The following is a 26,988-nucleotide window of genomic DNA, read 5'->3' on the forward strand; positions in this document are numbered from 1 at the left end:
GCTTTACACTACCACGATTATATACAATAACTGAACCATTATGCCTATCATTGTGATAGAATACTAGTATCCTCTAAGAATCCCACTTTTTATTATAAACTGACTATAGTCACAGCCACAGCCACACTTGGAGCAGCAGTGCCACAGTGGTTTTTTGCCTCATCTGGTGCCTAGGGAGACGACGCAGCCTGGAAACTTTTTCCCCACTATAGGAGCACTCCCGGAGGAGGGAGACTACAGCTCCCACTAAGCCCTGCATGCTGAAAACGAAAGCGCCGAATCGCGGCCAAGGGCGGGCCCGTCCACGCCTATCGGAGCCTGGAAGGAGGCTGGGCCGGGCCCACTCCCTAACATCTACCATATTTTGAAGGTACTGTGCGTCTTTGCTTTTCTGTTATCTTCCTTTTGTTCTGTCCTAGGTGGGACTGACCTGGCCTATGCTCTCCTTACCGAATTATGAGTAAACGGAGGGGCCCATTAGAAAGACCAGGGGGTGGCGTTGTAGGCACGCTGGATGCTTTCTTTATTAGATCAGAGACCGTCCTAATGCATGAAATTGAATTAACTGACCAACGGCTTTCCTTGGACTCTCGTGCCACACATAAACGTTCCTCCCTTGGCCCTATCAGGTCTGCACTCTCACCTGTGAGGTCTCCAATACAGCTTGCCCCAAGCCTGAATGTAGTTACATCGCCTGCCCCCTCCTCTCCCATCAGTGTATTACAGCCGAGCAATAGAGTGACTTGTGCTAAGTCAGTGCTGGTGCCAGCTCAGCCAGTTCCCAGATATAGTGGATTGTCAGTTAAAAGAAGAAGGGGGACTGGATCCACCAAGATGGGAACCGAATCAGGACAGACGAATTGGAGCTGGAAGTGGACCATACTGAATCAGTCATCCAAAGGACCCAGAAACTAGCATTTCACCACCTTCCTTGGCTGATGAGATCTTTCTGAAGCGAGTAGAGACTATGGTCTCGGTATTGCTGAACCCCCGCCTCTATAAATTAGCTAGAATTGAGGAGAGGTTGACACTTATAGAGGCTGGTTGTAGATTGTCCCATTCCTGTCCCAAAAGCTTGCAGATAAATAGTGTAGAGGCGCCGACGGCCCAGACTCAGGTATTACCGATAGCAACAGGGGATGCAATAGTTAGACACGACTCCCGCCAGATTCCTGGGCCTGAAGTTTTACTGGGGGGGGGGGGGGGGGGGGGTAGCTTTGCCCTTAACCAAAGGTGGGGCAATGTATTGCACCAGCACCAGCACCAGCTCCAGCTCCAGCTCTTGGGTAGCTTCCATCAGGGTTCCTACTTTAACAATGGAAGTACCAATCTTTTGCAAGGTGACCGCCATGTAAATACTAGGGTGTATACATCTTCCGGTTCTAGCCTCCTCGATAATTCTCAAGCAGCCCAAAGGGGGACTGAAGGCAAAGTGGTTAGCCTAAGACATTCTTATAACAAAGTGCACTTCTCTCTCCATCTCCCCCTTGTGGCAATGCCTTAAGTACTGGTTCTAAGAAATGTTCCCACTTTGAGGGAGGGCCAAGTGGAAACCACCGTCCAGCTGATGGACAAATCACTTCATAGGCTGAATCATTATGTAATGGGAACCGGCTGTGGAGGGGGCACATCTAGCAAATCAAATTATCATGGCTAGAAGGGTAGGGGGCTAGGTGTGTCTCCGAAAGTGACACAGGGTGACTTTGTTGTGATCAACTTTAATAATCCCTATGCCGCTAAAACCATTCTCGACCACTTTCACAGAATTCCTCCAGTAGGTACGCAGATTACTGCACTGTCCCTGAGCTACTTCTTTAGGCCCCCTCCCACCACTGAGCTTGGAAACGCTACCTTATAGTAGGCTAAACTTAGGAAATTATACTCAGATTGATAACCAGGGAATCCCACTGGAGAATCGGTTTGCCCCCCTTTCTGGGTTACAAACTTGTGATTGAGTACCAAGAAACGGGCAAGTGGGGAGGGTTTTTATCCCCCCGGTAACCACCGCAACAGATAATGGTAGAGCAGCAAGTCTTATCCCCAGTATTGTTGATAACAGTTGGATTTTATCTGCAATAAACATAGCATCATGGAATGCCGCAGGTATCTCCAATAAGCTTGTGGATTACGATTGGCTTAAATTATGGCAGGATCGTGATATCTCCTGCTTTCAGGAGACATGGGCCACAGAAGAGACTCTTGTAAATGGTTATCGTTCTTATCAGACGAAAGCCACTCTGTCCCCCTCTGGTGGAGCGAAAGGGGGCTTATTAACTTTATTTTGAATATCCTAGTGATAAAAATAAAGATGCCACATGATACGTCCCCATTTTTTCATCTGATTACTTTAAAGCTTGCTAACTATGATCAGTGGTTCTTAATAAACTTCTATAACAACAATTTCGGCCCAAACATGCATAGAGTGCCGGACGAGGTGAAATGGGCAATTCATAAGGCATCCAAACTGGTGAATCAAAATGCTGTCCTAAACATCATATGACTGCGTGACTTTGACATACATCCATGACACCACCACTTAGAGCGGGTCTGTGGTGTGTAGGATATGTGGGGCAACCCTGTTAAACACTTTTCACATAACATCTATGGAAACACTCTGAACATGTTAATCTCGGCGAGAAATATGCTTATAGTTAATAACTTAGCTACTGATAGTGATTAATTGCCCCCAATATTTCATTGGGATCCCCGGGAATCGATTGATTTCATACTAGTCACTAACACTTTACACATCATGTGTAGCAAAGTTAGCAACCAATTTAATTCCTTTAGTGAACCCGCGATTTTGTGCTGCGAGATTCAAACTATGCAGAGGGCTCCGACTATATCTAAACATCTACAATGCAACAGGAACCGCAACCGTTCGAAATACAGAAACCAGCGTGGTACATGTTATTACTATTGTTATTACAGCCCTGAGAAGTAAACAGCACGCGCTTTACAGAGAGCCCATTCATCACAATTGAGCTTCAAAGACTCGGTAAACACAATGGGCATCGACTCTGTGTCCGCCCACCATACATTCTGGACTGGGAAGCGGGGCTCTGCTGGGACGGCCAGAAGTCCTTCCACAGCTCTGCCCCAGGCGCGTTGGATGCGCACTGGCATGGACTCAGGATAGGAAGAACAGCCGCATCACTGCTGGCAACCCCTCTCAGCCAATCCTGGTGCTGCTCAGCGCCAGGATTGACTGAGGGCACGGTTACTCTCTGCCCGCCTGCCCATTAGGAGACCGAGGTTTGAGCCTTTTCTCAACCCTCGCTCTCCTAATGGGCATGCGCAAGCCAGTGCAAACACAAGTGCGCATGACTGGGCACGGATGGAAATTCGCCGACCCTGCCCACTCATGCGCACTTGTGCTGCTGCCTGCCCCTGACAATGCCTGTCAGTCAACATGATGCCGGACCACCCACCCCCTTCAGACTCTGAAGGGGGTGGGCGGTCCAACGTCATACTGACTGACATGATATTCAGTTCTCCCTCGGCGTCTCTCAACTTAAGTAAACTGAGAGTTTACTTAAGTTCAGAGATGCCGAGGGAGCCGAGCTGTGGGCACGGGCGGGGGGGGGGCAATGCCCCAACGCCCCCAATGGGCGCACCGCCACTGAATTGAAGTGGTCCAAAATTGACAAACTGGGGGTGATACTTATCATAATTAGCAATGCCATGAATAATATAAATAATTGTTTCGAAACTGATATTTAACTCCAACTTGTGGTGTCTTCCTTTATAGAACTTTTAGTACACATAAGGAACTCAATCACTAGGACAAATACGAACAACCCAAGACAGATCAAGGGATGGTTTGATTCATCCTGTACTAAAACAAAGAAAGCCCTAACTAAAGCTCTAAGCTGTATCCCTAAGAATCCCTCTGAAATTGCCATTTACCGTAGGGAATACAAAATGGCCAGAAAAAATAGGGAAAAGGCGCTAAGAGAAGAATTTTGGGCCAAATTAAAACAGGCTGCGGCTTCAGGTAATTCAAAGGAGTTCTGGGGTATAATAAATGGCCCATACTTTAAAACACCAAATGATCATGCACTCGAAGTTAACGTAGGGGAGAAGGAGTGGGTGGCTGATTTTGAAAGTATTTTTGCCCCAATTGCTTATTTGAGACCTAAAAAGCTGGGAGCCAAACCTCTAATTCCTATGAAAAAAATCTATCATGCTAAAACAAAGGCAGCAGCAGTGTACGGGGCAGGAGTTTGAGGAACAGGCCCTAGCGACTCTTTACAAGTAATAGCGAATAAACTTTTGAAGTCTTTTACCTCGCTACCTCAGTCATATTCGAATTATGTGCTTCATATGGAACTGGATTTACCTTATATCACGGATTCTATCAAAATGGCACCACTCCTACTGTGGCATTCAATCTGGAGGAGGGACACAATCCCCCTTACGCAAAATCTAATACCTATTCTGAAGTCAGATAACTACAGTAGGATTAGGTGGATAACATACGTGGAGTCTTTTTAGGATCCCTATACCTGTAAATCCCTATCCAAGCAGAAAAGTAACTGAGACCTTTATTAAGAGAGCCCAATATTTAAGAAGGGAAAAAACTTCCACACTCAGTCGGCACGACGGTATGAACTAACCCCAGCATTGGAGGAGAATAGCTATTATTATCTATCTGATGTTACATTCCCACAGCACAAATATATTTTGATTGGATTTCGTTTAAATCCGATTCCTCTGATGGTGGGATATCCAGTGAAGAAATAAAAACATTCAGAACTTTCCCTATGTCCGTGTGACAACACAGGATGATCTTCATGTTATATTTTTTTGTGGTTTCTACCATCAGGAAAGGCATAATTTTATTGTACCAATTTTCAAGAGCTACAATTTTAAATATTGTCATGTAGCACAGTTTTTTCTCAAATCATTACAAAATTATTTTGTGTGCTTTTCATTAGCATCATTTCTATGGGCGTGCATTAAAATGAGGAAGCAGGTTGGCACATAAGATGACTTAAAAATTACTTACATAATTTTTACTGCATTATGTATATAGGTGAAATTAATTTTTATATAAACTGTATGGTAGCACACTTAAGATTCAGGTTTTAAGCTATTTTTTATAATGTCTTTTTCTAAAATGTGATTGTAAATATTTTTCTGACACGTATGATCCTATCTGTAAGATCGAATAAAGGATTTGATTGACTGATTGACTGTTTATGGTTTAACTCTTTTTATTAAATTCAGTACAAGAAAACAAGGAGGTTATACAACGTACATACTATGTGTGAAATCCTGGTGGCAAGATGCACAGTCAGATAAAGGCAAAGAAAGGTGTGCGTTCAAGATACTCAGTACAATCCTGTAAATGCTGGTACATGGTGCAAAGGAATAAAAGAAAGAACAAAACTTAGAAACCCACCAGTCCAGTGCTCCCATTCTGCCCCCCTTCTCTCATTGTGCCTCCTTCCGACCAAGCCTTAGTAGCTATGCTCGCCTGGAGGATCTGCCAACTTGGGGTCCGTAAGCCTCAACAACCTCAGGTATCGTGGACATGTAACTTCTCTAAATTCTGTGGATAAGAGTGACCAAAATGGTTGCCAAAGATCCTCAAATTTGTCTCCCTCCCCTGCCCTAGTGAGCGATAGCTTCTCCATTCCGAGGACATGCCATAAGTTGTGCAACCAGCCTGTAAAGGAGGGTATGGTGGAAGTATGGCAATATGTAAGGATGTTTTTCACCGCTGAGCCCAGTGCGATGGCTATTTGTCTGCCTCTGCGGGAGCGCAGTGGGTAGGTCAATGGATTAGGGAGCCCTAATAGGATGAATGCTGGAAAGCGCTGGAGACCGGTCTCGAAATGTTTGTTCACTTCGGTTAACACTTGCACCCAGTAAGGCTGTATTCGTTCACATTCCTACAGCAGGTGTACTAAGTTGCCCACCCGGCCACATCCCCTCCAGCAGCATGCCTCTCGGTTGTGGTCCATCTCATGTAACCTTTCTGGAGTGTAGTACCAGTATGTTGCTACTTTCGTGAACGTCTCCGTAAGCTCCATGTGATATGTGGAGTGGCGGGCTGTATAGTAAATCCTCTCCCACTCCTTATGACTAAGGCTCCTACGTAGTTCCCTCTCCCACCACTCCCTGCCTGGATTGTGTGTGTGCATTTGTGTGACCTGCAGCATCTTGTAGAGATCAGAAATGAGTTTTGCATTAGACGTGCGAGAGATGAGCCATTGTTTGTACCGTTGGAGCCGTCTGTCTGTGCTTGTACGTACTTGTGGGTGCAGAGCCCAGTGTTGCACTTGTAGATACCGTAGCCGTTCTGTCTAAATTGGAGGAAGGGAATGACCCCTCAGCTCCGTAGACATGGTATAAGAAGCGGCACCCTGCGGGCCTCCAATGGGCAAAGGTCGTCCCCGCTGCACCTAGGGCAAAATCCGGATTATCAACCAACGGGGTGAGTGGGGAAGGGAAGGTTATAAGGTCGTGTGTAGTATTAGCGGCGTCCCAGACTTCCAGGGCAAATCGTGTGATGTGCGAAGCGTGCGGGTTAGGAGGATGGTGGGATTTGCGGAGGAAAGGCATTTCTTGTAATGGGCGACCAGCCACCGCCTGGTCCTGGAAGAGCCAGTGTTTCTCTGGCTATCATTTGCTCCATTCGACTAAATATTGCAAATGTGTAAATCAGGAATCCCCAGACCTCCCATCTCTGGAGCAAGCGTGACTAACGCTCTCCGCATTCTGGGTTTACGGCCTTGCCAGATAAATTGGGCTAGTTCGGATTGTGTCTGTCAGATCCACCCACGGGTGGCCGAAGCGGAAGAGCGCGAAAAAGATAGAGGATCTGAGGTAAGATAGTCATTTTGACCGCTGCGATCCTGCCCAACCAAGAGATTGGATAATGTCTCCACCTGTTTAGCTCTCCTTGAATCTTCCCGCGGAGTGTGGAGTAATTGGCCGTGGCATAGTGGGGAGTGAAGAGGCCAATTGGATCATCAGATATGGGATGGTGTCCATTGCCCATTGAAGGGGAAAGAGGCCTTGCAAGTAAGATCTAGTGGAGGGAGACAGCGAAAGACCTAAGGCTGTCGATTTGTCCGTGTTCATTTTGAACCCAGCAACCTTGGCGAAGGCATCCAGTTCTGCCATACACGCCGGTAAGGCCGTCCTTGAGGTGTCTAGTGAGATCACGATGTCGTCTGCATAGAGACTGATTGTGTGGATATAGCCGCCAAACTTGATCCCTGAGACTGCCTGGTTTTCCCGTACTTTCTGCGCGAGCGGTTCCATATATAAAGCAAATAAAAGGGGTGAAAGGGGAAACCCTTGCCTCGTGCCTCTCTTTATGTTAAAACTGGCAGAGCTATAGCCATTTACCCTAACTACTGCTGTGGGGGATTTGTAACAATTAAAAATAGGAGTATGAAATTTCTCCCCGATCCCCACTCTCTCCAGAACCTGCTCAATGTATGGCCAATGGATGCGGTCAAAAGCCTTTTCGTCATCTATTGCTAGCATCATATACTCTCCCTGCGTTCGGGTAGCTTTCTCGATCAGGTGAATAATTTGTTTGGTGTTATCTGCTGTTTAGCGTTCAGGCATGAACCCCGCCTGGTCCGGGTCTACGAGGCCGGGCAGGTAAGGGGCCAAACGGGCCGCCAGAATCCCGGTATACAACTTAAGATCCACATTCAATAGGGATATCGGTCGATAAGCCCCGCACCTAGTCTTGTCTTTCCCGGGTTTCGGGATGACTGCAATCGAAGCCTGGAGAAGATCAGGCAGTATAGCTCCACGTTCCGCAAATGCATTGAACAGTCGAGTGAGAATCGGGGCGAGCAGAGAACAGAATTTCTTATAGAAGATTGCGGGGAAGCCGTCCGGTCCCGGTGCTTTCCCCAGTTTAAGTCGGGAAATAGCAGCGATTACCTCTTCTGTTTGAATATCCCTCTCCAGATAGTCCGGTTGTGCAGCAGTCAAAGAGGGTAATGTGACTGAGTCTAGGAACGAGGAGGCCTCAAAGCCACTCAACTGGTCGCCAGCATACATAGTGGCGTAAAAGGCGCAGAAGGCCTCAGCGATCTCTGTGTCCTCTGAGACACAGGTCCCATCCGGACGGATGATCTCCTTAACCTTTTATTGTTACGCGCCTCTTGCTACCTATTGGCCAATAAGCGACCGCACCTATCACCTCCGGTATAGAAGGCGTGTCGCAGTCTTAGGGCCGCAAATTCAGCGCGGTCCTGATCCAGTGCTGTCAGTTGGTGTCGCATGGCCTTGAGTTGCCGCCACACACTCGGGGCTCCAGTTCTTTGATGTATTTGTTCTCATTCGCGAACGCGTTGCGTGAGCTCATCCCGCTTGTGCTGGAGCTCCCTATTATCTGCCGTTGAGAGAGCTATAAATTCCCCCCGAATGACCGCCTTCAGCGCCGCCCACTGGGTCGCCGGTGTCGTGTCCGAGTTAGCCTTATGGGAGAGGTAGTCCTTAACTGTGTCTTGAATGCGCTTCACGACATCCGCCCAATGTAATAGCATGTCCCGAAGTCGCCAGACTCTGGGAGGGTATGATGCAGGCGGAAGGGTAAATGTGGCAGTGACTGGGGCGTGATCTGAAAGCGACGCTACTCCTATTACCGCTGTAGACGTGAGTGTACACACTGGGCCCGAGACCAGAAAATGGTCTAATCTAGCATACGTCTTATGTGGGTTGGAGTAGTAGGAGTATTCTCTATCTTGGGGATGGAGCCTGCGCCAAAGGCCATGTAAGTCTAAGTCGTGCAAGCGCTCTAGGCCTTCTGTTGAAAGCGCGCCTGTTTGGTGTGAACGCTGACTAGATCTGATAAAGAATTATCGAACACTAGGTTTAAGTCATCCCCCAATACAATATGTTGGTCTGATGTGGCTGTGGCCTCAGTAAGGGCGGACTTTAAGAACTTTTCTTGACCCTCGTTCGGGGCGTAAAGGGACCCAATGGTAAATGTAAGACCGCCCAGGGCAAAACGGTATATCAGGAGCCTCCTTTTAAGTTCTGCTAGTTTGTTCAATACCTCCCCCTTGCACCTCTGCACCACTAAAATCGCTACCCCCGCCGTCTTGGTAGGGCTTGAGGAAAAGAATTGTGTGGGAAATGTACGGGACCGCAACCGATAGCAGTCGAGCGCCAGTAGGCGTGTCTCATGAAATAGGCATATGTCAGCTTGTGTATTCTCCAGACAGGATAAGATCGCACGTCGCTTAACGGGAGTGTTGAGGCCCCTCACGTTGAGGGTCAAGATCGTAAGAGTTGTAGGAGGCATTACCGTGGGGAAAACAGAGCAAGCTAATGTCGACAACCAAGGGGGCAGGACCCTCGATGTGAGTCAAATGCATGGCACTAAGGGACATCCCGGTCACGTATGAGCATGCTGGTCACGAGCTAAAGTCGGATATGGAGCACTGGACACCCTCCCTCGCCCACTTCCCCAACAACCCCAAATCCTCCCCTACCTACTCCCACCCCCAACTCCCTCAAAACCCCCCCAAAGTTCAAAGGTTTATTGTCCATCACCTTCATAGGCAATCAGGAACGTGTTAACACGGGGAACACCAACACCACGAAACACTCCCCCCCCTCCCGCCGACGACCCGGCATGAAAAATAAAACAGCCTGCCACTGCAGTTAGTGAAGTCATGAAAGTCAGCTGGGGTGCATCGAGTTCAGGTCTGAAGCAACCGCCTCAACTGCCGCACGTTGGCCATCTTTGAACTCGGTCGCAGTGGGCTTCTTGACAAGGCGTCTCCTGCCTTGCTGGCGCCATTGGGAGCTCGGGATCGTCGCATCCCCAGGGCGGATCGCTGGACCATCCTCCTCAGTAGGCAGATCTATCCCCAGTAGGCGACAGGCTTCCTGCAATGAGCCGAGCTGATACAGTTTGTTGTTGAGTTTGAACATTATGCGAAATGGGTGGCCCCAGCTGTAAGGGATCTTGAGTTGTTGAAGATGTGCCGTGACAGGTCTAAAGGTCCAGCGCTTCTGTAATGTGAGTGCCGACAGGTCCTGGAACAGAACCGGCGTCTGGTTCTTGAAGGATATGGGGTGCATCTGCCGGGCTTTCTGAAGAATATACTCTTTTGTGCGGTAGTCCTGCACACATACCAAGATGTCGTATGGAGGCGTCGATAGGGCCCTTGGGGGCCCCACTCTGTGCTCTATCTATTCGGAGATCTGACTTTACGGGTGGCCCAGGATGAGGTTAAAAAGTTCTCTGGTAAATCCAAACAGATCCCTGGTATCTTTGGTCAACGTTACTCCTCGAATGCGCACGTTATGTCGACGTGATCGATTTTCTAAGTCCTCCACATGTGACTGCAGGTCTACCTGTTGGTCATGAAGCTGCAGTATTTCTTGCTGTAGGGCCTCAACATCTGTGTCGTGCCCGTCTTTCGCGGTCTCTAGTGCCAAAACACGCTCTCCTAGTCCATCGACGTCCCTGCGAACCTCCTTGAGTTCCTCTGAGAATTCCTTCTTAAAGGTGTGAGTGTCATCTCGCAGTGCTGTGAGCAGGGATTCCAAGAAGGCTTTTGTAAGTGGTTCAGAGCCATCTGCAGAACCTGTAGCCGGGCGTGCAGCTGCTGCCGCCATGTCTTTAGGGGAATGTGTCACCGGCACTTTAGCAAATAGATCCTTTACTGATTTGTCCTGACGCACCCTCGTTCCGGACATGATATGGAGTACTCCGGAGGCCCGCTTCCCGAGTCTTTACCAGCCACTAGGTGTCCGCCCGGCCAGCTCCACTACAGTGTGGCCACCCCCAGTTGGTGCTGCAGTATCGTTAGTGGCATGTCCGGCAATGAAAATCAACGTGCTGCGCCAGGCAAGGCAACCTCTTTCTTGTGTCCCACACCAATCGTGCCTTTCTCTCACCCGATCCGATCCCCAAGCCGGCACAACGTGCGCAAGGGCGTCGAGCCCGATCCACCACTGCCCCCGGCCTGGTCCACGATCCACTGGCCCACGACTCCTCCTCCAGCAGGCTCCTTGCAGTGTGAGCGGATCGATGCTCAGGATTCCTCTACTCCACCACCGCGGCCCTCTTGTGCTCAGGGTTCAGACAGTAACCAAGGCCGAGTATAAGCCACCGCCCTCAGGCCTCCTCCAGTGTGTCTCAGCACTGCACCACTCCAGGGCAAACACGGACTCAACCGTATGATCGACCAGACACTGGTACCTGCAGTCCGGCAGTTCTCATGTTCTCCGGCTCACCTATGTCCTCTGCCGGCCCGGTGCGCTGCTTCGGCTCTCCGCACTGCCTCTACCAGGCCTGGGGGATCTCAATCTGGGCCACTGGCGCGCACACTCCTCAAAGTAGAATGGGCACAGGTCTCGGCCCTCTGCAGCAGTTCCCCGGGACCAGCCCCGGCGCAGTGTCCTCCCTATGCCCTTCACCGACAATCAGCTCCACCACCGGCCCGTCCGAGTGGGGGTCACTCCACCAGACCAATTTCTCGTCCCGTGTGTGGCCCCGCGTAATGCAGCCACGCTCTGTCTCCCTACTGCCGGCACCAAGAGGTCGCTCCGCCAGTCTGTTCTGTAGAGCCACCGAGTGCTTTACAGCCTGCTTCCCAGACCGTGGCCCCGCTCATGCCACCATAAAGCCCAACACTGGCTGCTCAATCTGTTCTGCGCCCGCTGTCGCTGGGCCATTACCTGCTGGTCCGCGCAGCCCAATCCAAAATGGCAGCTCCCCTAGGCGCCAATGTCGCACCTGAAACGGCTCTCAATTAGGCGTCGCCCCACCGGGCCAGCTCCCCTCCCCGGCCGTCCTGCAATCCAGTCCGCCGGCCTCAGGAGAAGAGCAGAGGAACAGCACCTCACGGGGTCTTCCAGCATGGCTGCCGACGCCTCTGAATATGGCGGCCGGACCTGGGTCAGCACTACCCACGGGCGTCGTCTTCTGGGGAGGGGGCCCAGAGTCTGCAGCCCCCCACCGGTGATGTGGCCGCTCCTTGCTGCGCTCCCTCTGAAGAGTGCAGGGCAGCGCGCTGAAGCTCCCGCGCGCAGCGTCCAGTCAGGCCCCTCGTTCTGCCAGCACAATGGCTGTGTCTGCTCGCCGAGCTCTGCAGGGGGTCAGGAGCTCCTCCGATCACCGGCCGACGGACCAGAGCCCCAGGTGCACCGCAGGAGAGGCACCCGTTGTTAAGGCCGACTGCTTCTAATACGGCCATTAAGCCGGTGCTATCCTCGGCCGTCGACGGAAGCTCGGAGCAGAAGGTCCGCCCCCGCCGCCATCTTGGCCACGCTCCCTGATTAACTGTTTAAAGTGGTCAGAGTAAGTCCTGGTTACAATCACAATATTTAGGGAAAAGGCATGCTGTCTAGGTCTTATTGCTAGCCTTTATTCTGACTTCTCATGTCTGGATCTTAGCTAACCCTATCTGAGGGCCTGGAGTTTGGTAAGTTAATGGACCCGTATCATGGATGTACAGGTGTTTGATTTCTTCCTTTGTGTAGCAGGGCCCTATCTGTCCCCAGTTTCTTCTGTGTGTCAGCACTGGGTATAATCACAGGGCTGTTTCATTGGGATGTAATTACTAGTCTGGAGTATTCCAAGGCATAGCTGCACATGCAATTGTGGATCCACATTTCCGATCAGTTGTCTTGATGCATGTGGAGTTGCCTGTATTCAAGTGTCAGTTTCTTCACAGCTGACCTGACAACGTTGGGTTTAAACATTGGTATTTGATATTAGCTCTCTGCTGAATCATCAGCAAAGTGAAAGTCTTGTTTCTAACAACTCCCAGGACTCGAACTAAGACTCTGAATTAGAAAATTGTTGAGAACACAAAAGGATATAGAGTGCAGAAAGTAAAGGTGGTAGAATTCTTCATGTGCAAGTTATGCATCCCTCATAAATACTTTCAGTGATATGAGTAAATAGAGAAGGTAGATATTAATATAAAAATTTAACTGTGATTACAAACATGTGAATCCGTATACAACATTAGGGATTATTGGTGGTTAGTTAGCTAAAACCCAAGAAGAGTTATGAATGTTACTTTAATGACTAAAAGCTTATGCAGTAGAATAAACAATAGTGTGTGCAAACAGTAAGGCATGGTGGAACCTTTGAATGAATTCAAAACGCAGAGTTTATAAACTCAGAATGTGCAATAACTTTTTCTCACCGGTAATCCAGGAGACATGGGATGAGTAAGTCCTGGAAAGCCAGTTTGGAGAAACAAAGTTGTGCAGCCCAAGCGCATAAAGTCCAATCTCGAAGGCGCATAGGTGAAGGTTACGATGAGGACCCTGGTGTCCACCACTGGATGATGGATGGGTGAAAATGGAAGTGCTGCTATTGCCACCTGCTTTTATGAGGACAGTTTTGGCCAATTCAAAGTAAAAGTGGGCGGCTGCTTCAGAGGGTTGGTTTGGAACATGTGGTGCATGGCTCTCAGGACGTCTTCCCTTATACCTAAACACAAATGAGATAAAAGGCATTGGCCCATTTGGTGTACATTGTCAATAGGCAAACACAGAATTCAATAAGCATAACTAAGATAGTACATAGCAATACAATTTCTTAAATAAATGTTTTGCCCACTGTGGATTGCGGTTGAAAAGACGAAGACGTCACAAATTACATACACAAGTGTGCGTGAGTTCTAGATAAAAAACTTTAAAGGCAAAAGCTTATTCCACTGGAATCTACATTGACATTGTATGGTGATATATAACAAGAGAATCAGAAAGTCAGCAAACACTAAATGACAAAAAAAAAAAGATACAATATCTAAAAAACAAGTTTTCAATTTATTACAAGTAGTTTAAAAACAGTTAGTTTAAAAACAGTTCATACATAAAAAAAATTCATGATTACACTTAAGAAAACAAAGTCGACGCTGCGTTTCGGTGATTTACAAGGATGATATATATATATATATATATATAGCCCAAACAAGATACAGAAGGATATCAGAGCCCTTTACAAAAATGATGCAAAGAAAGGACATAAGAGCAATGACGACATCGAGTAAGAATAACTATAACTGACATGGTGTGGCATCCACTGCCTTCTAATCTTTAGACGTTTGGGCCACTCTATTAGATTGCCTTACGTTAGCATCATCATGTGGTCTTTTTTTTAACTTTGCCTATGCATACTACTGGCGTTTCCTCCTCCATGGTTTATAAAGACATTTCTTTTATTGACATTTCTTTTTTCTTTCTCTGCTATGATGCTTGCATAGGACTGAGACCCCTCCATCTCTTGCCAAGGCCGGTTGAGGCTGGACTCCCAACTACAGCGGGTACGCCCCAACACTATGGTGGTTCTTGAAGTTTCACTATGTTTTATGTTTAATGTGTAGTGTCTTAATGTCTATCCATCCTGCCTCTTAAGGTTGGTATTACTGGGGATAGACCACAGTATATACACAATTACTATAATGACCGTAGATGCCTTACAAATGACTATTCTATTTGTGAGATTGGTCTACTATAATCATATATAGTTTTATTGTCCTACGTTGTACCCTAACAACTTAAACTCCTCATTTATATTTTTCCATTAAGAACATTTTTTGAGTATGTCTTCCACAGGTACCGCCAGTGTATCCTTGAACCTCTGATGTGTCATGAAATCACTGGATGGTTTCTTACACACTGTCAATATGATTTATGTTTGTTTGATTTGAGCACATTGACCAGCAGCATCACTAGTCCTGAAGAAAGCCCTGACAATGCTTGGGTCACAGGCTGAAACATGTTGACTTCTGTGGCACAAACGCAGGTTTCATTTTTCCTGCCGTGCCGCACTGTTTTTAACCCTAGCCCAGGGTCGCCCAATTAATGCTTTTTGCGACTGTTATAGTTAGTTTTAAATCACTTTTCCACCTGCTCTGCTGCTCTCATCACCCCAGGTTCCACATTTGGGTATTTAGTATATATTATATACCTCTCTTAGTATGAAAATATCCCTGAGCTCTTCCCTGTACAACTAGGCAACTGATACCTATAGACCCAAGGGTTCTTTTCTATGTTTTGATTTATAAGCAGGTGAGCAAACCCTTGCACGTCTTTAAATCTCCTCTGGCCCTCTTCTGTTATATAGATCTCAATCAGTATACCTTAAGTGATAGGCAGTCCATAGGATAACATATGCTTGCACCTGGACAGACCCGTGGCCATTAGCTCCATTATGGTACCACCTTAAAACATCAAGTTTAGTATCGAACAAAGTGCCTTCTCACCACTGACACTAATCTTGTGTCGAGAATGATGTCCTGCAACCTTAGAGGTTGGCTACTTGATTGCCCTGCTTCTCTGTGCTCTGGCTGGCAGCCTGCGCTTGTTGCTGCCAAGACATGATTCTGACCTACTGTAAGGCAGTGGGATCAATCCCAGGAGTCTAGAACAAAGGCCTGTCTGGAAGGAGGTCACACCTTCTCCCTACCAGGAAGGTTAGTGAATTTGTACATCAAGGCGGTGAGCTTCAAAGGCTGCACTGCCTATGATATGCATTCAGGCTGTCTCCCAGAGAGTAAACAGCCCTCCCCTTCCCGAGGTAAATTTGCACCCAGGCAGGTTGCAAAATTAGGTAGTCGGCAGGGGTACATTCCCAGAAGACTCTCTTGCCAAGTTCCGTTGAGGCTGGACTCCCGACTACGGCGGGTACGTCCCAACACCATGGTGGTTCTTGAAGTTTCACTATGTTTTATGTTTAATGTGTAGTGTCTAAATGTCTATCCATCCTGCCTCTTAATTAGAAGGTTGGTATTACTGGGGATAGACCACAGTATATACACAATTACTATAATGACCGTAGATGCCTTACAAATGACTATTCTATTTGTGAGATTGGTCTACTATAGTCATACATAGTTTTATTGCCCTATGTTGTACCCTAACAACTGAAACTCCTCATTTATATTTTTCCATTAAGAACATTTTTTGAGTATGTCTTCCACAGGTACCGCCAGTGTATCCTTGAACCTCTGATGTGTCATGGAATCACTGGATGGTTTCTTACACACTGTCAATATGATTTATGTTTGTTTGATTTGAGCACATTGACCAGCAGCATCACTAGTCCTGAAGAAAGCCCTGACAATGCTTGGGTCACAGGCTGAAACATGTTGACTTCTGTGGCACAAACGCAGGTTTCATTTTTCCTGCCGTGCCGCACTGTTTTTAACCCTAGCCCAGGGTCGCCCTATTAATGCTTTTTGAGAATGTTATAGTTCGTTTTAAATCACTTTTCCACCTGCTCTGCTGCTCTCATCACCCCAGGTTCCACATTTGGGTATTTAGTATATATTATATACCTCTCTTAGTATGAAAATATCCCTGAGCTCTTCCCTGAACAACTAGGCAACTGATAGCTATAGACCCAAGGGTTCTTTTCTATGTTTTGATTTATAAGCAGGTGAGCAAACCCTTGCACGTCTTTAAATCTCCTCTGGCCCTCTTCTGTTATATAGATCTCAATCAGTATACTTTAAGTGATAGGCAGTCCATAGGATAACATAGGCTTGCACCTGGACAGACCCGTGGTCATTAGCTCCATTATGGTACCACCTTAAAACATCAAGTTTAGTATCGAACAAAGTGCCTTCTCACCACTGACACTAATCTTGTGTCGAGAATGATGTCATGCAACCTTAGAGGTTGGCTACTTGATTGACCCAGCTTCTCTGTGCTCTGGCTGGCAGCCTGCGCTTGTGGCTGCCAAGACATGATTCTGACCTACTATAAGGCAGTGGGATCAATCCCAGGACTCTAGAACAAAGGCCTGTCTGGAAGGTCATCACACCTTCTCCCTACCAGGAAGGTTAGTGAAATTGTACATCAAGGCGGTGAGCTTCAAATGCTGCACTGCCTATGATATGCATTCAGGCTGTCTCCCAGAGAGTAAACAGCCCTCCCCTTCCGAGGTAAATTTGCACCCAGGCAGGTGGCAGAATTAGGTAGTCGGCAGGGGTACATTCCAGAAGACTAACCACGCCTCTAGGGCAAGCTTCATGGTTTGTATGCCTAAGGAAGACTTATGTTCTTTTTAAAAGTGGTAAAAATTGTGGTTTCTACAAAAAGTGACCTACACCCCCCAGATGTGGTCACCTCGGACGGATTAGCTGCAGGTATTAGCAGCACATTGGCTACTTGCTCCCACACCCCTAATGCCCCTAAATGTAGGATTTATAGGACACCCCTGACACAAGAACCTCAGTTCTGTACAACCTGCAATGAAGAGGACAACAGACTTTGTCCTAGGCTACCTCACAGTTCCCCCAGGCAGAGGGACCCCTGTGGAAGCCTGAAGTACCCTCAGACTCCCCTGGAATAGTGGCACTAGTCCCCTGTAAATTGCAAGTAAAATAGCACTCCAGATTCTAAGGATCACTGGCAATCGGGCCTTCTGTGGGATCACCCAAATCCAGATCTAGTGCATTGTGGGAACTGTTGTCCTGCCTCCCACAAAGTTACCGGCAGCTACTGAATTCCTTGGGACCACCAGACGTGGAAGTGCCTTTTTTTCAAGGCTTACCGCTGCCACGGCTTGTTGGTCACCAGACAGGCAACTGACCCCTGCACTTAACACTGCACTTAGAGGGCACTCCATTTGACCTTTGACCGATGTCAGCAACCACCCTGTTGTGCTTTTGCATTTTGCCCCCGCAGCACAGTGGGAGCGGTAAAAGCAGCTCTCCTGTGACTCGTTCAGCACCAGGAACAGCCAGGACAACTCTGCAACGGGGATCCACAGGCCAGGTAAAATTAAACTGACTTTCGTGGCCTGGTCCTGTGACCTACCTCATCTTTAGACTGCAAGGGTACTACGCAACTCGACCTGCAAATGACCGATTGTCACTAGTGGTTTTCCCATTGACCACTATGTATTATTTTGTACTGATTTTATATTGTTCCTAAAATCTATAACTCTGGTTATATGTATGCTATTCTGTTTGTTTTGGTGTCTAAATTAAGATAAAAATACACTCTATTTCTATAAGTTGGTGTTGTATTTCTCTCGAGTTGTGTCACTTATCGTCCATGTTGTTTCTCTGAAATCCTTAAGAAATGTTCCTCTAGTACAGCCTGACTGTTCTTTTCCACACTACTGGGACTAAGTTAAGGATTTATTAATGTGAATCCAAGGACCATCTTTGGGGTCTGTGAGAGTATTGCATGGTGGGGCCTAACCGGCATCACCACATATTACGACACCTTTCTACAGGTAGTGTTCAAAATGCAATGTTCATCTACAGTATTCTTTTTTTAATTCTGATTCTTTCCTTGTCTTAGTACTTGTCTTGCACTCTTGCTGCCATTAGTGCTAACCTGTTTTGATTTCGAATGACAGGATGTGAGGTGGTCATCCTCTTTTGACTACAGGTGAAGGGGCACAGTTATAGAGGGACTTTGAGGTAAGTAGTAAGTAGTCTATGGATGGATAGCAATTTTTTTTCTGTGGGGGGTAATTTTATTTTTTGCTTAGTGCCAGGGGGAGATGTGATCACTTCATTAATCACTTGGTTTTCCTATTTAGACAGTTATCATGAAATGCTTTATAACCTAGCAGAAACCTCCTAGCAGCTCCCCCTCGATGATGGAGGTGCAGTTCCTATTTATTGTGTGGGAGATAGTTTACCAGAGCCCAGCTCCTTTTGACCGATGACAAACTAGTAGATGGGGTGCCCCGGTGCTCACTTCCTGTCCTAACCCAAGGGAGCACAAAACAATTTGGCTAAACCTAAAATCCAAGAGCAAATACACTAATCAAACCTGCCACAGTCAAGCGGAGTGTAGATCACATATATTGCTGTCAGTTTTTCCAGTGATCCAAAAGCCTGAATAATTTTGTGATGTCTGGGTAGTTAACCATCTCCATTTATCTCTATGTAATGTAGAATGTTGAGCACATGGAGCTATGTGCACTTGCCATTGAATTAATAGAATGTAAAAGGATTATCCTGGGGAACAGCTGATATACCCTGCATCTATAACAATGAGGAAATTGGTTTCCTACTCAGCTGCATTTTTTAAGTATAGCCCAGATTTTGAAACCACCACAGGTGTATACGCCAAATATGTGGTTGGGGAAGGTATGGTTAATATACGCAATGGAGAAACTCAGAGCACTGTTTCATGAGAGGACACCCAAAAGCCCTCGGCGTTGTGAAGTGGCCGCCCTTGATACCGAAAGCCAATCATCCCAAACAGCACAACTGGACTAATACCACCATTACAATTGTATGACCTCAATGAAATTTGATTTTGCCAAGGCCAGTTATCCAGTCCACCTACTGGACACTGACAAAATGGCTCACCGGAAGAGGCCTGCTGATACCCTGTGCAAGTGTATTTATATACTGCAGACTGTAACAAAGTGATGTCAATATGGGTGACCTTTCCAATGCTAAAACTTTAAGTAAAGTTGTGTTAAAAAAAAGGAATATATGAGGATTTGTCGATATGACAGTTGATGGCCTGCTCTAGGATGCATATATTAAAGATCTTTCTTGAGCTTCAACTTTATGCTGTTCTTTAATACAGGACATTTCGTTACACTGGCAACAAGCTTGATTGTGGCGACGAGTGTATAATCTCAGTGGAAAGCAGTTCAATGGAAATTCATTGGAACTTAATGTAGGGTCTTAAATCAAAAGGATCTGAGGAGCGATAACTTATCTAAAGGAGTGCTGGCGATGAGAAATTCTGGTGAGAGCTGATTGATGATTTTTAAAAAATCTTTTTTATGGTTTTCATTGTTAGCATTGGCAAAAAATCAGATTGATTACAATCACAGTTTACTATTAATGTACATTCCCATATCAGCAGTACAATCATTTCATGCATATTTTCTTGTAGATTGTTTGGTTCCCCTGGCAATCCCTCTGTGTACCCCCTGTTGCCATCCCTATTGTTCCTCCTCCGAACTGTCTCTAGTACGATATGGTGGCGGTTCACATATGTCTCCGCTGAACTTATTCCACGCTCCCCACATCTTGCTCTATTTTTGGGGGCAGCCCCGATTAATAAATACCGTCCTTTCAGCCACCATGGCCATGTCCATGTCTCTGCACCATGCTGCAAATGACGGCACTTCCGCCGCCCCCATTTTTGCGCTATATTTCGCTTAGCCACCATTAACCCCAGCGTGGCCCACGTCTGCGCCTGATGAGTAAGGTTGTTCGGTTCCCACACGTTCAACAGGCACCTCTTTGGTTCCAGTACTAACGATACCCCTTCAGCCTGCGATATCGTTCTCATTATTTTCTTCCAGTATTCAGCTATCTTGGGGCCGTACCATATAGTATGGTAGAAGGTTCCCTCCTCCCCGCAGCCTCTAAGGCAATATGGATGTGGTGTTCTGCCCATCTTGCATAGAGTATATCTAGTGTGGTAGGTGCGGTGTAAGATTTTAAGCTACACTAGCCTGAGTCGCGAGGGTATACCCACCTTTCTCGGTGAGGCCAGCGCCTCCTGCCACTCTGTATCGTCTAGGTCGCCTAAGTCACTGGTCTATTTGTCCCTGAGAGGTACCGTGGGATCCGGGAGGTTATTAATTAATTTACGATAGATGAATGATGTAGCTCGCTTTGGCATGTAGTACGTCAGCAGCCTGTCCTCCAAAGGGGAAGCCTCGTGCACCTCCATGTCACGCGGTATAGCCACGAGCAGTGCATGTTTAATCTGTGTATAACGAAAAATTTCTGAAGGTGCAAGTTCATAGTGTTGCTGGAGCTGCTTAAATATGACCACGGCTCCCTTAGAACACATGTCACCTACCGTGGAAATGCCTATGTTGTCCCATTGCTCAAAGCCCTTGCTGTTCCTAAGTTGTCCCAACTGTTTAGTATCCCAGAGAGGAGTAAGTTGGGTAAAAACCCCCTGCCAACCCCGCGGTGTCTGCGCTGCATGCCATTTTGTAACTGTGTGTTTTGTGGGCCCTATTAGCGTCGAGGTGCGTCCCTTATTGTAGAGTGCAGAGAGCATATTTCCTGGCCACAGGAGGAATCTGTCTGCTCTGTATGCGGGGTCTGCCTGCCGAGCATGTATCCACTGGTTCATGACCTTTAGTTGCGCCGCCCAATAATACAGTTGTGTATTTGGGAGTGCTAACCCCCATCATACCACCCCCGGGTCAGCTTATTCTGTGCTATGCGCGCCGGCTTGTTACCCCATAACAGGATGGACACCTGGGTAGCGATTTTCTTAAAATATCCTGGAGGTGCGGGGAACGGCGTGTTCTCTAGGGCACATTGAAAGCGGAGCAGCACCATCATTTTAAACAGCGCCGCTTTTCCCAACAACGTCAGCGGAAGAGACTCCCAGTGTGTAACATCTCTCTTCAGACGCTCCAGTGGGGGAACCAGATTTTTGGAAAATAAATCATCTGGATTTGCTGTAATGTAAATGCCTAGATATTTAAAAGAGTCGCTCGTGACCTGGAGCGGGCAGTCAGCAGGGAGTTGCGGTGGGAGGCCGTGTAATATGTACAGAACTGATTTGGACCAGTTTATGGTGTACCCTGATGCCCTTCCAAAATTATTGCAGATATTAAGGAGAACCAGTATTGAGCGTCTAGGGGCAGCCAAGTACACCAATACATCATCCGCTTACAGGGAGATACGGTCTTCCCACCCTTCTGTCCACCTGAGGCCCCTTATCATTGGCTCCCATCGAATCCACGCCGCCAATGGCTCCAGCGCCAGGGCATAGATCAGTGGAGACAGGGGACAGCCCTGGCGCGTCCCCCTTGCAAATGGAAAGTCATCGGAAATATGCCCGTTGGCTGTAACGTGTGCCATAGGTTTAGAGTACAGGAGGCGAATCAACGCACAAAACTTGGGGCCAAAGCCCAGATGGTGAAGCACTGCGAACAGGAAGGGCCACTCAACCATATCGAAAGCCATCCGTGCGTCTAAGGATAGCACGACAGCTGGCTCTTGTAGATACGGACCTCGAGCCATTACCCCATGTAGGCGCCTACGGTTCAGTGCAGTATTTCTGCCCGGCATAAACCCAGACTGATCCGGATGTATTAGGGTCGCAAGATGCGGTGCTAGCCTGGTCACCAATACTTATGCAAGGATTTTAGCTTCCGCGTTTATCAGCAATATCGGGCGGTATGAGGTACATTCCACCGTAGGATTCCCTGGTTTAGGAATTGCCACGATAGTAGCTAATCTCTGATCGTGCGGCAATTCACCCTTCTCCAGGCTATCAGTGTACATGCGAAGTAAATGTGGGCAATAGTGCCCGCCGTCCTCTTGTACAGTTCAATAGGTACACCATTCGGCCTTACCGCTTTGCCGGACTGTAATGACCGGATTGCGATTTCTAGTTCTTCCACCGTGAGGTCCGCCTCTAGCTCTAGGGCCGCCTCCGAGGTGAGCTATGTCCTTAATGGAGGCCAATGCCTCCGCCATTGTCATCGTGGATGATGAGGTAAATACTTTCTGTAAGTGTTGTGCTAATGTGTGGCCGTCGTCTGTCCTTCCTCCGTCTGGATCTTTGCTAACCCCATGCTACCCCGTTCCTTCTTATCGAGCCATGCCAGAAGCTTTCCGGCTTTGTCTCCAGTTTCATATATTTTATGTTTAGTGGCCGTGAGCCTCGACCTGGTCTCTTCTCTAAGTTGTTCTCTATATTGTTGCTGCCTGATGTGTAGCGTCTGGGATGTAGCTGGTGTGGGGTTAGCAGAGTGTTGCGTCTCAGCCTCATGCAAGTCTAGTTCAATGTCATGTAGTTCTCTCTGTTTCTTCCGCTTGTGCCCTGCAATAGAGACTACGGCCTGCCCCCTAATGACTGCTTTATAAGCCTCCCATAGGATAGTCAGCGAGCTAACGGACAGAACGTTTTCTTTGAAGTAGTGTTTTGTCGCCTTAAGATCCGCTTTTCTGACCTTCGGTACCTGCAAATAGCTGGGGTAGATGGGATAGATCCCCCTCCGAGTTTTGTAGTGATAGGAAAAAATCAATAGTACCGGGGAGTGGTCCGAGATGCTCCTAGGTTTTATGTCTACATCTTCCACGCTCTTAAGAGTATCCATTGAGGCCAGGAAGTAGTCTATTCTAGATAGACTGTTATGTGCCCCTGAATGGAAGGTAGAGTTTTGTGTCGTGTCGTGGGGTGGTGCTGCCTCCATACGTCAGTAAGCCCAGGTGCCTCCATAAAACCCTGCAGGCGAGACACACCAGGTACATGCGTCCGGGTATCTGTCTAAGGTACCATCTATAGTCGCATTGAAATTCCCCCCATCAGAAGTTCCCCTTCCGGCAGGTTAAGTAAAAATTCGCAAAGGGCTGGGAGCGCTATCGCATGCAGGGCAGGAGGAATATATACTGACACCACATTAACAGATCTTCCCTCCCATTGACCCATGAGGGCCGCAAATCGACCCTGATCACCCTTTTTCGTTTTATGTATTATAAATGGGGATTGTTTTTTCACCAGAATACCAACACCTCTGGAGCCAGAGGAGGGTTCCGAGTGCACCATCATTTTATACCCCCACTTGTCCATTGCTTTACATGCGGTACAGGTGAGGTGTATTTCCTGCAGTAGGGCTATTGTTAGGGCGCAACGCTTCAGACGTTACAAAACCAGGCCTCTCTTTATTTTGTCCCCCAGTCCATGCACATTCCACGTGAGCAGTGTCAGAGGGGTTATCTTGGTCCTAGGGTGCAACTCCGAATCATGATCATGATGTCATGCCTAGAAAAGCACTGGGAAACGGATACAGACTTTTTTGTATATTGTGTACTTCGGTCAATATGTGGGAATGGTACAATCCTGAAATCGCCGCTGTGTGAACCAGAACCAATAACGTACAAAACCATGTAAACTGACCCAACCCCCCGCCCTGCCTCCCTGTCCGAGAGACTCATAACTGCCCGCCTTCCCAACTTAGCAGAGTGCTCAATATCAACCCCGAAAGAGTACTTGCGTGTAGGAGGTGAGAGGTCCAAGGACGGTCGTAGTCATTCCCCACCCCAAAGACTGCTTTTGCTTAGAGTTTAGTTCGAATCCTGCTGCAGGTAAGTTTGCGTGCATGCCTTCGCACCTCATCCAATCTCAGTGTCCAATGTTCTCACTCAGCTTTACTCTTCGGCCTCACTCTGTTGCAGATGGTCTTCTCCCCGTTGCTGCCCACGATCCCCGGGGTCGCCGGTCATATCGCGTCAAAGTTGGTACCTCTCCGACCGCTTGGGTCCTCCCACCTGACGCCATCCCTCGATCCAGTCGTGTGCCTCCTCCAGTGTGTCAAAGAACCATGTTTTCCCATCCGCTACCACACGTAGTTTCGCCGGGAATAACATTGAATACAGCAGTTCCCTGGCTCTCAACTCTTTCTTGACCTCCATGAAGCTCCTGCGGCGTCTGGAGACCGCCACTGTATAGTCCGGGAAGATTGACACAGTTGAGTTCTGAATTCGGAGCGGCGGAGTCACCCTTGCGATTTGTAATTTAGCGTCTCTATCTCTGAAATTGAAGATGCGAGCCAGCACAGGTCTAGGGGGGACCCCGTGTTTGGGCTTACCTCCTGGCACTCGGTGGGCCCTTTTGACAGAGAAGAAGGTTGACAATACCCTGGGTTGTAGCCTAAATTTTATGCGGTCCTCCACATGTAGGTTTATTGCCAGGCTCTCTTCACTTTCAGGAATTCCCGTAATTCTGACATTGTTGCGGCGCGAGCGTCCTTCTTGGTCGTCCAGTTTTGGTGCCATGAGTTTGTTCTCTGCCTCAAGACGGCTCACCTTTTTTTGCAGGGCCGTAGTGTCTTTCGTCAGAGATTTCGTGACTTGCTCGACTTCCGTGACTCTGGCTGTCATTTTTTGAAAATCTGCTCGCAGGAAGGAGACATCCGCAGATATCGTTCCCACTGTTGATTGTACACTGGTGAGGGCAGTCATTATGTCCTCCAGAGTCACTTTCTGGGCACCTTCTTCCCCTCGGGCCCTGTCCGCTGGGTCCTTTAGTTCAGGCAGTGGCGGGATTTTTTTTCCGTAGGCAAACTTGTCCAGTTTGGACTGGGTGGTCGACGTTCAAAGGTCCCTGCCCCCATCCCCTCTCAGACGACTGTTGCGTTTCCGGTACTGGCCACCGCCTGCCGCGAAATCACCTGCTCCGCGCGGCCTGTCGGTTTTCCCAGTACGTCTCTTGAAATTGGTGTACTGGCGTTGGAGGGCCAAACCAATAAAAGTGGAGGGGGGGGTGTCTTTCACGTAATTCCCCTGTAATACACACTGCACATCCTTACTTCCTAAGTAGCCAGTGGATCTTCACCTGCAGCTCCCCTGATGATCATGTGGTTTGCCAACTGTTTATGCAGAGCCTATCATTGCTGGGGTCCACTGTTTCTCCAAATCACTGCAAGGTCCCCAGACCTCCAACCCGCAGGGGGGTGTATCTATCCCTCCGCCGGTCAATGCGCCGCTCCTCTGCGCCCACCCGCGGGCAGACGTTCTTGCGGTATTGGGGGCCCTCCGCCCCAATTTCAGTCCGACTGCCGGGCCCTCTCTGCAATTGAGGACCCGGCTTCACTGTTATGTGCGGGTCGCACCTCAATCCCATCCTCCGCGGGGCCTCTTAGCTGTTGTAGGGGGTCCTTACCGCGTCTGTTCTTCTTGCGGGCCACCCTCGCTCTGCCGCACTCACTGGTCCCGACCGCGGTGCAGGATCTCCTCTTCCCCCATTGCCCGTGGAGCGCGCCCAATACTCCTACTCCGGAGGGCGCAGAACTTGAACCCTCGGGGGGCAGGGGGAAGAATGGGCAGCGCACGTCACTCCCGCAGGAGCAGCTTCCTCCAGCGCCACAGTTCTCGGGCCCCTCGCTGCCACGTGTTGCTTGCAGCAGTGCCACTAGCGGGCTCTCCACCAAATTTACGTCCCAGCTGCAAAACGGCCCTTAGGCCACCGCAATCTCCGCTCCGTCTCTGCACTTCCAGATGTCGGATTTGGAACATAGTTGGTTCTATAGGCGCCTAACGCACTCAGGCGTCAGAGACGGCTTCAGGGTACAATTTTGTTGCGGATTAGGTGACGGATTACTGTGGGAGTCTACCGAGTCCTCGGAGCTCTCCTAAGCAGCAGCCATCTTGCTCGGCTGCAAGGCAAGCCCCCCGATGATGAGATTTTTGCTGTTAGCGTGTGATCTTGCACTTTAACTCTCCAACATTAATGCAGCAATCTGGTTTAGAATTAGACCTACATGAAATTGGCGGCCATCTTTGGTGCAGTGAGTCAGTCTCGTATACAAACACACCAAGCCAGAATTAAGTACACCATTTATGGTTTGTAGCACAGCTAATACACATCTTGCAATGACTTCTTCCAGCTGTTATTTGCCTCCTTACTGCGTTCCACTCCTCGAGCACGGTCCTTGGAATGCAGTTACTTAGCAACATACATGACACATCCTCCTCCTCCATTATAGAATATTACCAATACGTAACAAAATCATTTATAAACAATATACCTATGCTAACTGCACGTAAATCCTATAATATCATTAAATATATATAGTACATAATAAATGAAAAAATAATACAACATACATGTAGTAAATTTCACACAACACAAGCATCTTGACCAGTCCTTTTATTGGAGCATTGATGCAGCTAAGCCAACCCTTAAACCCGCCACACTTGACTCAAGAGCAAAACTCATTTCTACTCACTGGTGGGGCACATTCATACACCACACTACCCCTGAATCAGTGACAAAGAAGGCGAGCTGCTGGATAGCGGGGTACCTCATTAACCTGAATTCGATATTCTATACAGTATATACATTTCAGAAATCATTTAACCTGTTATTTATTTTATTAATTTATTTCATTTATTTATAAAGTTTTATATAGCGCGAACAAGATCCCGAAGGATATTAGAGCGCGTTACAAAAATGATGAAAGGAAGGACATAAGAGCAATGACCACATCGAGTAAGAATAAAAATAAAAAAAACTAGGAATAATTACAAGGTTACAAGGCAGATAAGACAGGATGAGTTA

The 26,988-nt window shown here is 47.9% G+C and overlaps 1 protein-coding gene across 1 annotated transcript in view; it reads right to left on the reverse strand.

Moving 5' to 3' along the window:
- ZSWIM8 (zinc finger SWIM-type containing 8) overlaps nucleotides 1-26,988 on the reverse strand; it is a 2,802,584-nt gene that overhangs the window by 649,923 nt on the left and 2,125,673 nt on the right. Inside the window, exon 19 of the mRNA XM_086922151.1 lies at nucleotides 13,155-13,444. Within this exon, the coding sequence (XP_086778277.1) occupies nucleotides 13,155-13,444 (290 nt within the window). The remainder of the gene's footprint in view (nucleotides 1-13,154; nucleotides 13,445-26,988) is intronic.

The sequence above is a fragment of the Lissotriton vulgaris genome, chromosome 5 (assembly GCF_964263255.1).
Source record: "Lissotriton vulgaris chromosome 5, aLisVul1.2, whole genome shotgun sequence".
In the NCBI taxonomy this organism is placed as follows: domain Eukaryota; kingdom Metazoa; phylum Chordata; class Amphibia; order Caudata; family Salamandridae; genus Lissotriton; species Lissotriton vulgaris.